Source organism: Coregonus lavaretus (genome assembly GCF_964263955.1).
Source record: "Coregonus lavaretus genome assembly, contig: HAP1_SCAFFOLD_422, whole genome shotgun sequence".
Taxonomy (NCBI): Eukaryota; Metazoa; Chordata; class Actinopteri; order Salmoniformes; family Salmonidae; genus Coregonus; species Coregonus lavaretus.
Window position 1 is genome coordinate 218,320 of NW_028160072.1, and position 16,460 is coordinate 234,779.

Below are 16,460 nucleotides of genomic sequence, written 5' to 3' on the forward strand. Positions count from 1 at the left end.
TGAATAAGACATTAAACGTGATAGGAAAGCATCCATCAGGAAAGTGTGATTATTGTCAGGAAATAGAGACTGTGGAGCATGTATTGCTGCAGTATCAGAGGGAAAGAGAGAGGATGAGATTTAGTATGAGGGAGAAGGGGATGCAGGAAATTAGTTTAAAGAGTATATTGAGTAGAGCGTCATTAGATATAGTCTCAAATATGTTGTTATCTTTTTTAAAGAGAAACGGGGTTGGCAGGTAGGATTTAGTTTCTCTGTCTGTGGCCCACACTCCAGTGCGTTAGGTGGCGGTAATGCACCATAACGTTGGATGCCAACCGCCGATAAACTCCACTGAAGAAGGAAGTAAAACTGGGAGCGGGTTTGTTTTGTTTGTGACCGCCGTTCTTTCCTCGTGGATGAAGCAATACAAGTTGAATACCCAACTATCAGTCCACTGAAATATGTCTAAACTACAGTTGTTTCGTGTGTTTTTAAATGAGCGTTTAACTGCGGCTGCTGTGGAGATTTTTGGGGCAGTTGAGCAAACGGTAGTGGACTACCAGGAGGAGAATGATCGGCTACGGAGACTGCTGCGGATCACACCGATTATACAACAATGTAACAAAGGTTCGTGTGTAGATCTACTGAAATGTAGATAACTAGCAGTTCTGCTCAATAAATAAACTGTTTAGTCTTTCAGTGATCACCATTTCAATATGTTTTATTAACTATTACCAGTTTCTAAACCCAAAGGCCCAACATCGCGAGACTTCCGGGGACGTTTGCGAAGCAGACTCGGCAGACCAGGTGCCTCATTTATAACTGTCGCTAACGTTAACAGGACACATTGAATATCTGCTTGAATCATTTCTGAAAAGATTGCGCAATTACACAAATATTAAGATGTATAAACTTGGCGTACGCTTGTTTCCCATTATAAATTAGGCGTGAACGAGCATTAAAACCCCGCCTGAAAAACGCACATCAGTCACCGTTTTATAACACGCACGTTTGCTGTATACTTTGGAAGTATTGGAATTAGGCCAAGGCCGTTTATAAAGGAAATATAGCAACGGCGAACTTGATCAGATGTGTTGGCAGAATGTTTAAAACGTTTACAGTGATATTTGTTATATTTGACCGTTTCTGAAAGAAAAAAAACAATTGTAAATTGTTGTGGACCTGTAAACAGATTGTTTGAAATCAATAGCCTGATGATTTGTGTTGACTTTTTCCCCAACCGAAATATTCTGCACTGCCCGCGAATTCTGAAACATTGTCTAGCCGATGTCTACTCGAAAAATGTGAATCTATACAATAGGCCTATGCCTAGTTACAGTGGAAGGCCCTATAACCTACACACTTCAAAGCAAAATATGAACTCTCTGTTAACTTCTTCTATATATTATAAACCGCGCTCCCCTTTGGATACATAAAATAATAGCCAATCTATTAGGCCCAATATAAATGAGATGCGCGTGGTAATTTGCTGTAGGCTAAAGCTACTTCGGGAATATGAACCCATCATGGCCAGAAAAGGTGGTGAGGAATTTATTCAGCAATGGTTATGAAAATGTTTATACATTTAAATATTGTTTATTTGAGACAAAATAACGTGACCCTTCTGTTCAATGGTTAATGCGCTCTGGATCACATAGAGCAAAATACTTCAAATAGTTTATCTATTTACTACTGTAAAGTGGTTCCAATTAAATGAGTGATGGGACTTTTGTAGGCCTATAAGGCTACTTCGTGAGTATGAAACCATCACAGTCAGAAAAGGTGACAAATGTATTCAGCAAATCTTATGAAATTGTTTGAAAAAGAGTGTCATATTTCTTTGACTGAGAACACCATTCTCATTTACAGCAACAACCTTGGGAATAGTTACAAAGAAGAGGAGATGAATGAACAAATTGGAAGCTGGTGATGATTAGGTGGCCAGATTGAGTGCCATGAGATCTTTAGTGATCACAGAGAGTCAGGACACCCGTTTAACATCCTATCTGAAAGACTGCACCCTACACAGGGCAATGTCCTCAATCACTGCCCTGGGATATAAAAATGTTTTGACCAGAGGAAACAGTGCCTCCTACTGGCCCTCCAACACCACTTCCAGCAGCATATGGTTCCCCATCCAGGACCAACCCTGCTTAGCTTCAGAGGCAAGCCAGCAGTGGTGTGCTGCTGCTGAAAATAGTGCTGCATAAGGTTGCTACTTTTGCCTTAATTGCAATTCAATACTTAAACCACTCGAAACTGTGCATATGCATGTTCTAAAGTTTGCGGGAGGATAAGCATATTCTCGTGTCAAGTTCAGTTTTTATAAATGCCTACTTTTGCTTGAAAACTGGCACACATGTTTTGGGGTAGATTTTGTGTGTCAGGTAGCTTAGTGGTTAAGAGCGTTGTGCCAGTAACCGAAAGGTCGCAGGTTCTAATCCCCGAGCCGACTAGGTGAAAAATCTGTCGATGTGCCCTTGAGCAAGGCGCTTAACCCTAATTGCTCCTGTAAGTCGCTCTGGATAAGAGCGTCTGCTAAATGACATAAAATAAAATAAGCTACATTTATAAACGAGGCCCCAGGGTTAATCACTAGTTACCACAGCCACAAAGTCATAAACCCTGCCTATTTCTACAATTTTGAATTACAATTTATCTTCTTAAAATTGGATTTTAAACCTGACCTTAACCACACTGCTAACCTTATTCCTGACCTTAAATTAAGCAGATTTTAGTTTACATATATATTTTTTACGATATACCCAATTTTGACTGTGGTTGTGGTAACTAGTGGAAACCGCAGACCAGGCCAGGTTAGAGAAGTCCAAGAGAGAAGTGAGAAATTATTCAGTTGTAAATGTCCTTGATTTCTAAAGGCACAACCTATACTGAACAAAAATATAAATGCAACATGCAACAATTTCTAAGTTTATTTTCCTAAAAATGTGGGGCTCAAAACTGCCCTGAATGACGGGTTGCTACTGGTGATATACCACACCTGTCAGGTGGATGGATTATCTTGGCAAAGAAGAAATGCTCACTAACAGGGATGTAAACAAAGTTGTGCACAACATTTGAGAGAAATAAGCATTTTGTGCGTATGAAAACTGTTATGGGTTATTTTATTTCCGTTGATGAAATATTGGACCAACACTTATATTTTTGTTCAGTATAGATTCAAACCAATGTTTTAAGTAGCTGAAGATGTCATTACTACAAGATCGTGACACTGGCACTTTTAGATTTTCGTCAAAAACTACTTCATATGGAGTTGACGGTATGCACAAGCGCAGTTCGGCGTGACACGACCATTAGACCCAATGAGGGAGCACTATTATCTGGCGATAAATCAAACAGTAATCTGCACTGCTTGGTCATTTTGTCAATAACGCAGCATGGTATATCGTCCAGAATTGTACAGCATCTCTTTTCCATAAATTAAAATGTCAAACTAGTTTTCATTGGGAAGACAGATAAAGCAATCACTTTTGCATGTGAAACACATAATCCTACTCATCACTCCACGTGCTTAATTACGTCACTTTTGTTTTGCGCCGCCTTCGACAAGAGCGGGCACCTGGTTTACACCCTAGAGGCAGCCCCGTTCCAAAATGAATGCAATCACTTTTCACCCGGTTCAAACTCCTTCTACCGGGGTAAACCGGGCCAGAGAAACAAACCCCCATCATTAACTGTATAGACGGGTTGTTTAGCAACAAACCAACGCATGCGCACCTATGGGGCAAAACAGATGGTTTTTGCTTAGATTGTTGTTGACATAAACTATATTGCAGCGGTGCATTTTGAACCCACACCCCAACCCATCTCTGTTTTTGAACTGGTTGCTCAATACAGCGCTGTTTTTGTTCAATTTAACGTTCTATTACGTTTTTATGTACTGAACGCAGCCCTGGTTAGACCCGATTACGTGTTTCTGCGCATGAGCTTAGCTAGCTAATGTCGCCATGACATCGCCTAAAAACGTGATCGGGGATTTCTATTGGAGAAGCAGTTTCTACATATCTTCATACCAAACCATCTTTGCTAATACTGTACATGCGTTGGGAAAAAGAATGACGATACATGGATACAAACATTGTCACGAAAACCAGGAAGTTATTTTAATTTATTTATAAATTAAAAAATACACTTTTGAAGTAAATGGCTTATCTTCAGTTTATTGATAAGTACTTGAAAGTAGATTCTAGTAGTTCAATTATTGAATTGGAATGTATTTACTTAATGAATCTACTTACTTAAAGCTAGAGTCCTTAATTGAAACAATAATAAAACAGGCACCCTGCCTCTGTTTTGGTAAAAAGGTGAGGGATGAGCCTGGAGAAATGGAACCACTCTCAAATTCATAGACAGAGCTATGGATGCAAGGACTGACCATCCATGATATCAACATTATAGTTTAAAACCATGTTTTGAGGCTATATTTACATTGTTTGCAAACGACAGTTGAACTAAGCTCATGAGGCATTTATACGTTATGTTATTTTAAGAATGATTTATTTATAATCAAAACATTTATGTAGCAACTAAGGATTCTAGTTTTAACTTCGAATTGACACCAATCCTGATGTCTTAAAGCTGTATAGATAACCTCTGCTCCTCTCTCCTTTCCTCCAGACTCCCTGCAGCTCTCTCTTGCTGTCTCTGAAGAGGAGGTTCTCCCTGATCAGCAGCACTGTGAGCAGGAGTGGAGCCCCAGTCTGGGGCAGGAGAACCCAGAGCTTCCACAGATTAAAGAGGAACAAGAGGAACTGAGGACCACTCAGGAAGAAGAGCAGCTTCAAGGGCTGGAGACTGATATCATAGAGTTCAAATTCACTCCTTCCTGTGTGAAAAGTGAATGTGATCAGGAGGACCCACTTCAGCCCTTGACTCTTCCCCAAACCCAGACTGTGGAGAACAGAGAGAGGGACCCTAAACAAGTGGATCTCACACCTTTTGTTACTGTGACCCACCTGAAGGGCCTCTACATTCCCTGTCACCTTCCAGATAATCAAAACAATGCCTCCAGCCAAAACCTAGCCGGAAGCAGCGACCCAGTAGGACTTGACAGCAGCCCACCATTGGATCCCAGTCTGTCATTGGATCTAAGCCCATCATTGGATCCAAACCCATCAATGGTGGAACACTGTTTCAAACCCAGCACCATGTCTAGAAAAACTCACAGCTGCCGTGACTGTGGTGAAATGTTTGCTCTGAAAACGGACCTGCAGAGGCATGTGACTCTCTTTGGCTGCTTCTGCCAAAAAAGCTACCACTCCACCTGTAAACAAAAGGCCCATGTCCGACTCCGTCACAGTGGGAAACCCTGCACCAGCCCTGTTTGTGACAAGACCTTCAAACTCAAAGGGGATCTGTCCAAGCACATGATGATTCGCACAGGAGAGAAACCATTTAGTTGTGGTGACTGTGGGAAGAGCTTCAATCAGAAGTGGACCCTAAGGAAGCATAAACTGACTCACGCAGGAGAGAAACCATTTATCTGTGGAGAATGTGGGAAAAGCTTTTTACAGAAGGGGGACCTAAGTAGGCATATACGGACTCACACAGGAGAAAAACTATTTATCTGTGGTGACTGTGGGAAAAGCTTCAATTTGAAAGGGAACCTTAGGAAGCATAAACTGACTCACACAGGAGAGAAACCATTTATTTGTGATGACTGTGGGAAAAGCTTCAGTCAGAAGGGGACCCTAAGGAAGCATAAACTGACTCACACAGGAGAGAAACCATTTAGCTGTGATGACTGTGGGAAAAGCTTCAGTCAGAAGGGGACCCTAAGGAAGCATAAACTGACTCACAGAAGATAAACCATTTAGCTGTGATGGTTGCGGCAAAAGCTTCACTCAAAAGTCTAAATTACTGATCCATGTAAAAACATCCACAAAGGAGGAAAACAGGATGAAAACTCAAAAGAAAGAAAATTAGGACAAAGATCTATTTAGTCACAAGATGAGAATAAAAAGGCAGGATGTGGACAATACTCTGAGTACACGCTCATAGACTCACATCCAGTGGTTGGTGGAGGGCGATATGATGATACCTCTCCCAGGGACCTGCTCTCCATGCTTCAGGATGACAGTTTCTCTGGTCTCTGATCTATTCTATTGATAACCTGCTGTTTCTCTCCACAGGTGCTCTCTGCTACTCTCTGGTCTACATGGAGGGCCTATCTACTTTACATATGTCTGGAGGGGGAGATAGAGGTCACAGAATGAGGCTTTTTAGAGGAAAATACTGCCTTTTCAGGTCATGTCACAAGTGCCTTCTCCTCTGACAGTGGCACTGCTAATTAATTGATGACATTTCTCCTTTCTTCCCACTAGATGGCACTGTTGGAGATGTGATCCCCATCACACCATCTCTGTTGAATGTAAAACTTGTTAGTCATTTCAAATCATTCTTCACAGACATATGAGGGTATAATGTTAAATTAATCAACACTGTTACCCATTACTAAACACATTAAAACACACACACTGTTTTACAGCTAAATAGGACCATGCTTAACTGAACCAGACATGACTGACCATAAGGGGATGTCATAGATGGTGTGTACCGTAGGGTCAAAGGTGACTGTAAATCAGGATTAGGTTCATAACATCTGAGTGGTATACTACAAAGCAAGCTACTCAGGGTTTTCTAAAGCTAACCAGCTTCAGTTAGCTTTACATTCCAGCTCAGGCTTCATCCGTACGACGACGGTGGGTATTGCTCGTCCCCCTGCCGCTAACTCTAGCAGGCTTGCACGTCGCACATGGCTAGTCGAACGCCGAACTCTTCATTGAGACAATGCTGAAACATCAATCCATGGGCGAGTCAGTGCCACACTTTCATTTGTGACGAAATCAAAATGAAAGAAAGGTGATCTACAAATTCAGCAGACTATGGTGTGAAATAGGTTTTTAGAAGTGCTGTCTTTATCTGATTACTTATCGTTAAAGGCTGACTTTGGTCTGCTTATCGCTCCTTATTCTATCTGTGGAACAGCATGTTGCATTTGTGGCCATAGACATATATTCAATAGAAGGGTTTTGTAACCTCTAACCCTGACAATTTGACTGTTAAACTCATGTGTACACTAGCAATGGCTGGCAGTCTTGACTTGAATGGGAACCACCATCTATGGATTATATGTCTCTGGTTGGTCGCGGCTGTCAGTTTGCCTTTTGCAAATGTCAAAATACAATAGTAGGAAAAACAAACCGTTTGGAAAGTCATTCCTTTTTTGTTTATTTTTGACCATTTTGAATTGAAAACAATCACAGTAATGTAACCCAGAAATGATTTGATATTGAGATAAAAACGGCTGCATTAGACCTTTAAATGCTCTCCAAAGGAGGACATATTTCCATTCTATACATGCAGGCTACTAGACTAATGAATACATAAATAAAACTAAACCCATGTTTGCTCCTCAGTGTCCCTCTGCCGAAGAGATGTCTGTATGACATCTTACTCTAGCAAAATGAGATTGGCTAAGGCTAGCTGGCCAATCAAGTGGATCTAACACACTAACATGGATCCTTTCAGTGGGCTACAACAACATGAGAAGTGAGAATGTGAATTGTATTTCTCATCTTTCTCTCATTCCTTTCCTGTGTGGGTGGGTACATGATTTCCCTAGGGACTACAGGGGGTCCTGGTTTACCATTAGTAAGTCTGAGCACCCGTAGGCACACCATGTTCAAGAGGAGTGTCACAATGTTAACGTAATTACACACATTGCCTGCTACAGAGCTATAGGACAAACCAAGGTGGCCTCATCTCAAGGTTGGAATACATTTACTCAAGAGAATTCTACGCAGAATTTACTAATATACCCCTTTATCAAAGCAAGAGCATGTCTAGTAAGACATTATTACTTTTCAAATGTTGTATTTTGCTCCAAGTCAGCTTGTTCTTTCAACAGGCAAAGCCAGAGCAGTGTACAAGACTTGCTTTTAGCCCATGTCTCTCTTTCTTAATAACCCGCACGCACACAAAAGGCAATCATGAAAATGGGACTGTAGTTGGCTAGACCACACCCCCTGCCTGCCGCTACTGGCTCCAGCTCCTTACACCTCTCTCTGACAAAAAGAAACAGAGAGAAAGAGACAGCGGGCGTATGAGAGAGCCGATGAGCATGGCTCAAAACCAAACAGCTCTGTGTGTCACACTCGAATACATCGCATCCACAGCTAGGACCTAGGCGCGGATCGTCGCTTTCAAGACAAGCGCAACATCGGAGAGAGATATTACGCATGGTTCTGATAGAGAATGAATGCGCCGCTGTATCCAGCAATCCCAAAACGCCGGGTTGGTCTCATTTTGCCACCATTAGAGCATCACTTGAATTACCATAAGGGAGCGACGAGAACCGAGCACAGTAGAAACAACGTCTTTACAACTGAGGAATAAGAGATTTTGCTCAAATGATTGAATAATTTACTTTTGATCAAAATCCAAATATTTTCATTTATTTGGAGGTGTAATTCTAAGGACACATATATTAAAGCACTTTGATAGCCATCATTAGGTCTACTTGGATTTGATCATATTGACACTGTTAGTAATCATGATGGAAACTGCTTCAAAAGCGCGTCGGCTGTCCAATGTGTCCAATATGTCCACGTCCAGCGCTGGGACTGAGGTAGGACAGAGCGATGTTCAGATTTGGGGGGACAGACCTTTACCTGTCGACTACCTTGGTGACATCTCGATCCTGGATGAAGGGAGATGGTCTAACTCTGGCGTGAAGAAACATCACCACAAGCACAACCTGAAGCACCGCTACGAACTGCTGGAGACATTGGGGAAAGGGACATACGGCAAAGTGAAGAAAGCCATCGAGAGACAATCCGGCAAAGTGGTGAGTTTTAGCCAACGGCTAATCTCCAATGGAACTTGGTGTGTTACAACAAGTGAATAACACCATTATAATGTAGTTTGTGATTTAAGAACATCAACATACAACGTCTGACAACTGAATATAGTGATATTTTGGTGTTTTATTGATAAATATTCATAAACACATGTTTATGGTGTGTCAATCAGAAATCCCAAGGTCACTATAGTCAGTGTCAACTCGGGCACCCTGATGATGCCACGTGGGATTTCAGCTTTCCAATTTAAAGTCAGTAATGAGCCGATTTAATGTTGTTTTATGGCCATAATTACACACTTGGTTTCAGGAGACAAAATCAGTTGTATTGCCTCAGAGGTCACACTGCTTATACAAGATGAGTCAAAGGTCAGTTTAAAAATACATTGGGGTCCATGTAGCTAAATTAAGTTTATATTTATAACATGTGTTTTCAGTGTTACCAGACCTCAGAAGAATGAGTCTCTTGTCTAATTCTGTTGACTTTAACTTATGAGTTTTGATGAGCTGAGATGCATGAATAAAAGTAAAAATGTTTTGTCCCACTGAACATGCACTGACAAATCCATTTAATGATCCACCTTGAACCACCTGTAGCCATGAGGTGAATTATAGTGATCATATTTCAGGTATTTTGTTGACTAGCACTAAAATAGGTCTAGTGGGTTACTCAGCCTCTGTACTGTGTGAAGAGACAGTGGGAGAGAGAGCGCGAGCGAGAACCACACACACTTAAAGAGAGAGCAGAGAAAGAGAGAGATGCTGAGGGTATTATTTGACCTCTGGTCACCCCCTGGCTGGGCAACTAGAACTATCCAAGTGTGAGGTATGCAGGAGGAAAGCAGCCAGTCTGGTGGGTGTTTCCTCGGACTGACTAACACCTAGCTGTGAAGGAAGCAGAGGCTCTTGGAGGGGTTACGTGTGGGGTGCAGACACACACACACAACACAAACCCACATATATGTATACACACACACACACACACAAGCCGAGAAGTTCTCACTTGGTCGCTGTATTGATGAGGTACCTAATGACTTCAAACTGTATGAACAGAATGAAGACGAGAGAGAGAGAGGGGAAAGGCTACATTCTCACTGGTTATCCTGAGTAGCCAAGAAGAGCAGACACCACATATATACCGTACCCTTCTGTGTGGGCTTTGTCAGGCATAGAAATGCCTCCCTGTCCATGTGTAAGAGGTCTGGAGACATGACTGGTTTAGGACACACTGCTTACTAGACAGAGAGAGAGAGAATGAGCCAGTGAGTGAACACACAGACAATACAAACAGAAGTCTGGATGGAATAGTTTGGGGATTATTAGGCCTTGGTGACTCATTGAGATTAGCTGCTATAAAACCACCAGCATAGCGTACAGTCTCCTGGCTGCTACCATGCAAGAGCTTTCAGTCTCCTGGCTGCTACCATGCAAGAGCATTCCGTCTCCTGGCTGCTACCATGCAAGAGCATTCAGTCTCCTGGCTGCTACCATGCAAGAGCTTTCAGTCTCCTGGCTGCTACCATGCAAGAGCATTCCGTCTCCTGGCTGCTACCATGCAAGAGCATTCAGTCTCCTGGCTGCTACCATGCAAAAGCATTCAGTCTCCTGGCTGCTACCATGCAAGAGCATTCAGTCTCCTGGCTGCTACCATGCAAGAGCATTCAGTCTCCTGGCTGCTACCATGCAAGAGCATTCAGTCTCCTGGCTGCTACCATGCAAAAGCATTCAGTCTCCTGGCTGCTGCCATACAAGAGCATTCAGTCTCCTGGCTGCTACCATTCAAAAGCATTCAGTCTCCTGGCTGCTACCATGCAAGAGCATTCCGTCTCCTGGCTGCTACCATACAAGAGCATTCAGTCTTCTGGCTGCTACCATTCAAGAGCATTCAGTCTCCTGGCTGCTACCATGCAAAAGCATTCCGTCTCCTGGCTGCTACCATGCAAGAGCATTCAGTCTCCTGGCTGCTACCATACAAGAGCATTCAGTCTCCTGGCTGCTACCATACAAGAGCATTCAGTCTTCTGGCTGCTAACATACAAGAGCATTCAGTCTCCTGGCTGCTACCATACAAGAGCATTCAGTCTTCTGGCTGCTAACATACAAGAGCATTCAGTCTCCTGGCTGCTACCATACAAGAGCATTCAGTCTTCTGGCTGCTGCCATACAAGAGCATTCAGTCTCCTGGCTGCTACCATGCAAAAACATTCTGTCTCCTGGCTGCTACCATGCAAGAGCATTCAGTCTCCTGGCTGCTACCATACAAGCGCATTCAGTCTCCTGGCTGCTACCATGCAAGAGCAAGGTAGAGTGGGACTCTGAGTCAGTCAATCATGATACACATGGTTGAGTCGCCATTAGTGTGTACGTCTAATCTGTTGTGTCTGTCTGTCTGACTGACTGAACATTTGTGTACCCACCATGAACCTTTTTTCCCTATAGAGACATAAAGCACAGTCATATGGTGGAGGGTTGAGAGAGCCTTTAGATTGAATGTTATTTAATTATGGCACTTTCTCTGGTCTGGTCTGGTAATGTTGTTATCAAGGCAGTGAGAGGAGCAGGTTGACAGGGTCAGCCAAGCAGCAGGAAGGGAACACTTCTATGTTGACCTGTCAGGGGAGTGTGTGTGAGTGTGTGTGAGTGCATGTGTTCTGCGGCAGCTTCTCTGAATAGATAGCTATTTCAGAGAAAGGTCTAAGGAGAGAGAGAGACAGCGAGGGGGGGGGGGGGGGGGTGTAGCTGCTGTGTGTAGCTGCTGGGTTAGTCTGGTGTGTACATCACAATAAATCCCCCAGTAGGATCTCTCCTCTCATCATTCTCATCAACCCTGTGTTTACCATTACCTCTAATGACCATGCTGTGAATAGCAGCGCCTGCTATGGTGAGCCTCCTGTCCACTCCACTGTACTGACGCAGGGCATACCCTTTCCCTAAACAGCCTGCCTGTAAACCAACACACCTGGTTCCTACCACAGACAAAGCCCTGGTCTGTATGTGTGACAGTGATAGCGCTTCTTCTTCTCTTATACCCAGAGGCTAAAGAGCACACACGAACGAACACACACACACACACACGCTTGCACACACACACACACACACACCCACACACACACACTGCACCAAAACACACAGAAACACACACACCCGCGCACACGCACACGCACACACACACAGTACACCCCACTGAGCCCAGTCAGCCAGCTGTTGTATGGCCCAAACGGTGGTCGTGACTAACGATCCATAACCCTGGGCTGGAGGGGTAAGGGTGTGTCCATCCTGTCTACCCAGATGTACAGTAGGCAGGGATCACCATTCACTATCACCACAATAGACTATTCATGAGTTTAGGGATGCGTCCCAAATGGCACCCTTTGGTCAAAAGTAGTGCACTATATAGGGAATAGGGTTCCATTTGGGACACACACTAGACTTTCACTGTAATTAAGGAAGGACTGAGAACCTATTCAATATAGTTCTGTTCTCTGTATTGCCTTTAATAACTTGCAATATGCAACTGTAACCACATTCTACGCTCCGTTTATAACCCATTTAAAATTTTACGCTCCGTTTATAACCCATTTAAAACAAACACAACTTATATTTAAGTTGAACACAACCATATCACACGATTTGTAACCATAATACATGATTTGTAACCATAATACATGATTTACAACCATATCACACGATTTGTAACCATAATACATGATTTGTAACCATAGTACATGATTTACAACCATATCACATGATTTGTAACCATAATACATGATTTACCACCATAATACATGATTTACCACCATAATACATGATTTGTAGACATCCAAGGCACCATTGTTTTTCAACAGTGTTGAGTCTAGAGGCAAACACCTTAGTAGCTAGCTAGCCACACTTTGTTAGGAAAGTGGAAATCCAATTTAACACATACAGGCCATTAACAATACTAATATTATTACACATGATGTAATAGAGTCTTATCAGACGTGTTGCATAATGTCCTGATACAGCTGCTGCCAGCCTCCCACTATGTCTTTTTGGGACGGGGGGAATTTTTCACTTCCATACACTTGACTGTGTTCCAAATGGCACCCTATTCCCTATATAGTGTACTACGTTTGACTAGCTCTGGTGAAAAATAGTGCACTATATAGGGAATAGGGTGCCATTTGTGACACATAGTTTGTCAAAAGGGGCGATAAAAACTCTTCTCCCTAAAAAGGAGTGATGGATATGGTGCCATGAGTGACGCAGGGAATAAGGAAGTACATCTCACCGGAACTTCCTGTCCCTGTCGGCTGACTCATAACCCACACACAACCTGTCAATTGAGCCCACTGCTATGGTGAACCCCACAAATGACCTTAAAACAGTCACAGAGATAGGGTCTATGCTGGGGATATTTGCTGGGGATATTTCCTGTCCCATTTAGCAAGGCTAATGTCATTCCACGAGTGACGTGTGGAACCAGCAGGGTCTGTTTGAGACACTGTAGAGCAGTGGTTCTCAACTCCAGTCCTCCAGTACCCTCAACAGTACACATTATGTAGAGCAGTGGTTCTCAACTCCAGTCCTCCAGTACCCTCAACAGTACACATTATGTAGAGCAGTGGTTCTCAACTCCAGTCCTCCAGTACCCTCAACAGAACACATTATGTAGAGCAGTGGTTCTCAACTCCAGTCCTCCAGTACCTGTATTTATGTGGCTCTCAAGACATTGGGAGTCACACACACACACACACAGCTGTGTAAAATGGAACATCTATTTGTATCTAGCCTCATATAGCATCTGTTGTCTCCAGTGGGCTGGCTGCGTGTCCTTCCATAAACCTAGTTTCTCTCTTCAAGGTTGTGGTACTACACCATCCATCCTCTCCTCCTCCTCCTCCTCTGAGAGAGAGAGAGATATTCTTGAGGGTCTTGGCCCAGTTAGAGACACAGCCAGGTTATTTTCCACTACCAGAGGACGGGACACTGCTGATGAGCTTTATGTAAGACCTAGAAAAATCTAAGGTTTATGAGCACATAAGAGCTAAATAGTATTTATTTCCTCTCGCAGGGGACTGGACAAGTTTTACGACTCTTACAAGACCTGAAACTATAAAGAGTTTGCAAACATAAGAACAAAAGTGAATTGACCACACACAAGTGAGAATATACCACAGAGATAAACTATGATACAGTATTACTTTTGCGGTAAATTCATCTCTTCCTATAGCCGCTGTATCTGTGGAGCGTCATGAGTCTGGCAATCGAGAATAATACTATGTTGAAGACCTGAGACATGCACCATGCTGCTCCTCTGATCTCACTGACACAGGGGAGGATAAGCCATTGGGGGAGACCATTCTGCTAAACGCTGAGCTGTTGTATTGATCCAGTATTGATCATCTGTTAGTTTCTCGTGACAGATGATAACATTTAAACGTTAAGTCTGTTAATGTCATCAGGTCCTGTCAAAATACAAGGGTCACTCCAACACAACATGTCCACAGTGGACTCAGATAACTGTGTGTGTGAAGTCCTCTGCGGTCACGCTCTAATCAGTGATCACATTTCTGTTGTGTGATCTGTGTGTGATCTGTCGTCAGTGTGTGATGATGTGATGTTCTCTCTCTCTCTTCTGTCAGGTGGCCATTAAGTCCATCAGGAAGGAGAAGATCAAGGATGATCAGGACATGGTTCACATCCGCAGAGAGATCGAGATCATGTCCTCCCTCAAACACCCTCACATCATCTCCATCTACGAAGGTAGGTCTGAGAGAGAGATGGAGCGAGAGAGAGAAAGAGATGGAGAGAGAGACAGAGAGAGAGAGAGACGGAGCGAGAGAGAGAGAGAGACGGAGCGAGAGAGAGACGGAGAGAGAGAGACAGAGCAGTGAGTGTGTTCATTTGTTTGCCTTTGCTCATACTGCACTGGAAAGCGAGTCAGAAGGGAACATTGGAGAGATTCCACTGAAGATTCCTCATCCCTCTGTCTCCACTATCGCCAAGCGCAACATCTGTGGATGTTTACTATGATGTCGGCTGCTTACTTAGGAACAGGGAACACACACACGACTGAGAGACCAAGTGTTACCCAAAACAAAGCCAAATAACACCCTTAATAACTAAGGCCTCATTCCACTGACTTTGTACTCAAATAGCAAAAATATAATTTTATTTGTATATTAAGTACATCTGTCTGGATAATTTGAACATTGAGTATATTTGGATGTGAAGGCTGTCAGTGTCTTGGTGCCTTGCTGGTGTGTGTCTATCATTGTGAAACCACAGAGGTTCTTTGAGGGCAGGCAGCAGTACCATCTCTGTGTTCTGCACAGTATCTGTCATCAACTGTTCAACAGAGTCTTTAAAGGATGAATACTACATTTGTTTATTGTTTTGGTTTGGACCGAGCCCAGAAAGCCCTGGAAACCTATAGACACACACTTAATAAAGTTTATATGGCCTCGTCCCGGTGTCACCTGAATAAACGTCCCCCTGCGTTAGGTAATGCAGAAGCATATGTATAGATGGTTCCTAGTGATGTACATCCACTCTGGGATTGAGCAGCAGTCAGCAGCATGTTGGAAGGAGGTTTTAAGTGCGTCACCATGATTCTTAGATCATCACTTAGAACCTAATTTGGCCCAAGACTGAGAGAGGGGAGAGGGATGGAGAGAGAGAGAGAGAGACAGAGAGAGAGAGAGATGACACAAAGAGAAAAGAGAGAGAGAGAGAGAGATGTCAATAGATAGAGTTGGGAAAAGAAAGATAAGAAAAAAAGAGATTGAATAAAGAGATAGAGAAAGAGTTTATACTGTATCCAGTTCTGCAGGCCTATGTGACCCTTCACAGTGGCAGGGTTGGAGACCTGATGTATCCAGTTCTGCAGGCCTATGTCACCCTTCACAGTGGCAGGGTTGGAGACATGATGTATCCAGTTCTGCAGGCCTATGTGACCCTTCACAGTGGCAGGGTTGGAGACCTGATGTATCCAGTTCTGCAGGCCTATGTGACCCTTCACAGTGGCAGGGTTGGAGACATGATGTCTTTGGACCCCCAGTATTTTGGGGCCTGACTGGTCTCATTCATTAGTTTCTATGTTTAGACTAGAGGGGAGAGGGCCCTACTCTCAGAGCCCACTAGCCTGTATCTAATACGGATTAACTGAACTAGCTAGGTAATTACATTGGGGAGTGACTGGAGATGACTGTCATAGGTCGCAGCTAGCAGACAGACTGCCAGACAGGCAGAAACACACACAGATGGGCAGAATAGCCCCCTGCAGTTTGCTGGTTCAACAGTAACAGTAGCAGATCAAGCGTCCAGGAGTCAGAGAAAGTTCAGACTCAGTCCTGGCTAGCTACCCCACAAATAAAACTGTAGGGATCCTTCCTTAGATGTCAAAAAGTAGCCGAACAAAAACATGACTAATGACGAATAAGAGTTATCACCTGACCAATATAAATACCCGTTTTCACAAAAAACGGTCTACAGAGGTCAGTCTGGATTTTCCAGGAGCTCTGGACAGGAGTCAGCTGGTGTTGTGTAGATCCATGTAGTGTAGAAGGAGAATAGCAAGGTTCTCTGACAGCCTACTATCGACTGACAGGCTACT

General features: G+C 43.3%; 2 protein-coding genes across 2 annotated transcripts in view; both read left to right on the forward strand.

The window, feature by feature from the left end:
- Window positions 1-332: 332 nt before the first annotated feature.
- LOC311122208 (uncharacterized protein) lies at window positions 333-7,368 on the forward strand. The gene is made up of 2 exons (XM_084196595.1): window positions 333-609; window positions 4,621-7,368. The coding sequence occupies exons 1-2, from the start codon at window positions 444-446 to the stop codon at window positions 5,808-5,810; spliced, it is 1,356 nt and encodes a 451-aa protein (XP_084052721.1). The 5' UTR covers window positions 333-443; the 3' UTR covers window positions 5,811-7,368.
- Window positions 7,369-8,075: 707 nt separating this feature from the next.
- The window catches only part of LOC311122207 (calcium-dependent protein kinase 2-like), a gene marked incomplete at its 3' end in the record, with an annotated part of 24,952 nt that continues 16,567 nt past the window's right edge, over window positions 8,076-16,460 (forward strand). Inside the window, exons 1-2 of the mRNA XM_084196594.1 lie at window positions 8,076-8,851; window positions 14,488-14,608. Coding sequence (XP_084052720.1) covers window positions 8,558-8,851; window positions 14,488-14,608 — 415 coding nt within the window. The 5' untranslated portion in view covers window positions 8,076-8,557. The remainder of the gene's footprint in view (window positions 8,852-14,487; window positions 14,609-16,460) is intronic.

Excerpts from the sequence above, each read along its gene's own strand:
- LOC311122208 (XM_084196595.1), top strand. The coding sequence starts at position 444 with ATGTCTAAACTACAGTTGTTTCGTGTGTTTTTAAATGAGCGTTTAACT. Across the intron at positions 610-4,620 it reads TATACAACAATGTAACAAAG|ACTCCCTGCAGCTCTCTCTT; the intron begins GTTCGTGTGTAG and ends CCTTTCCTCCAG.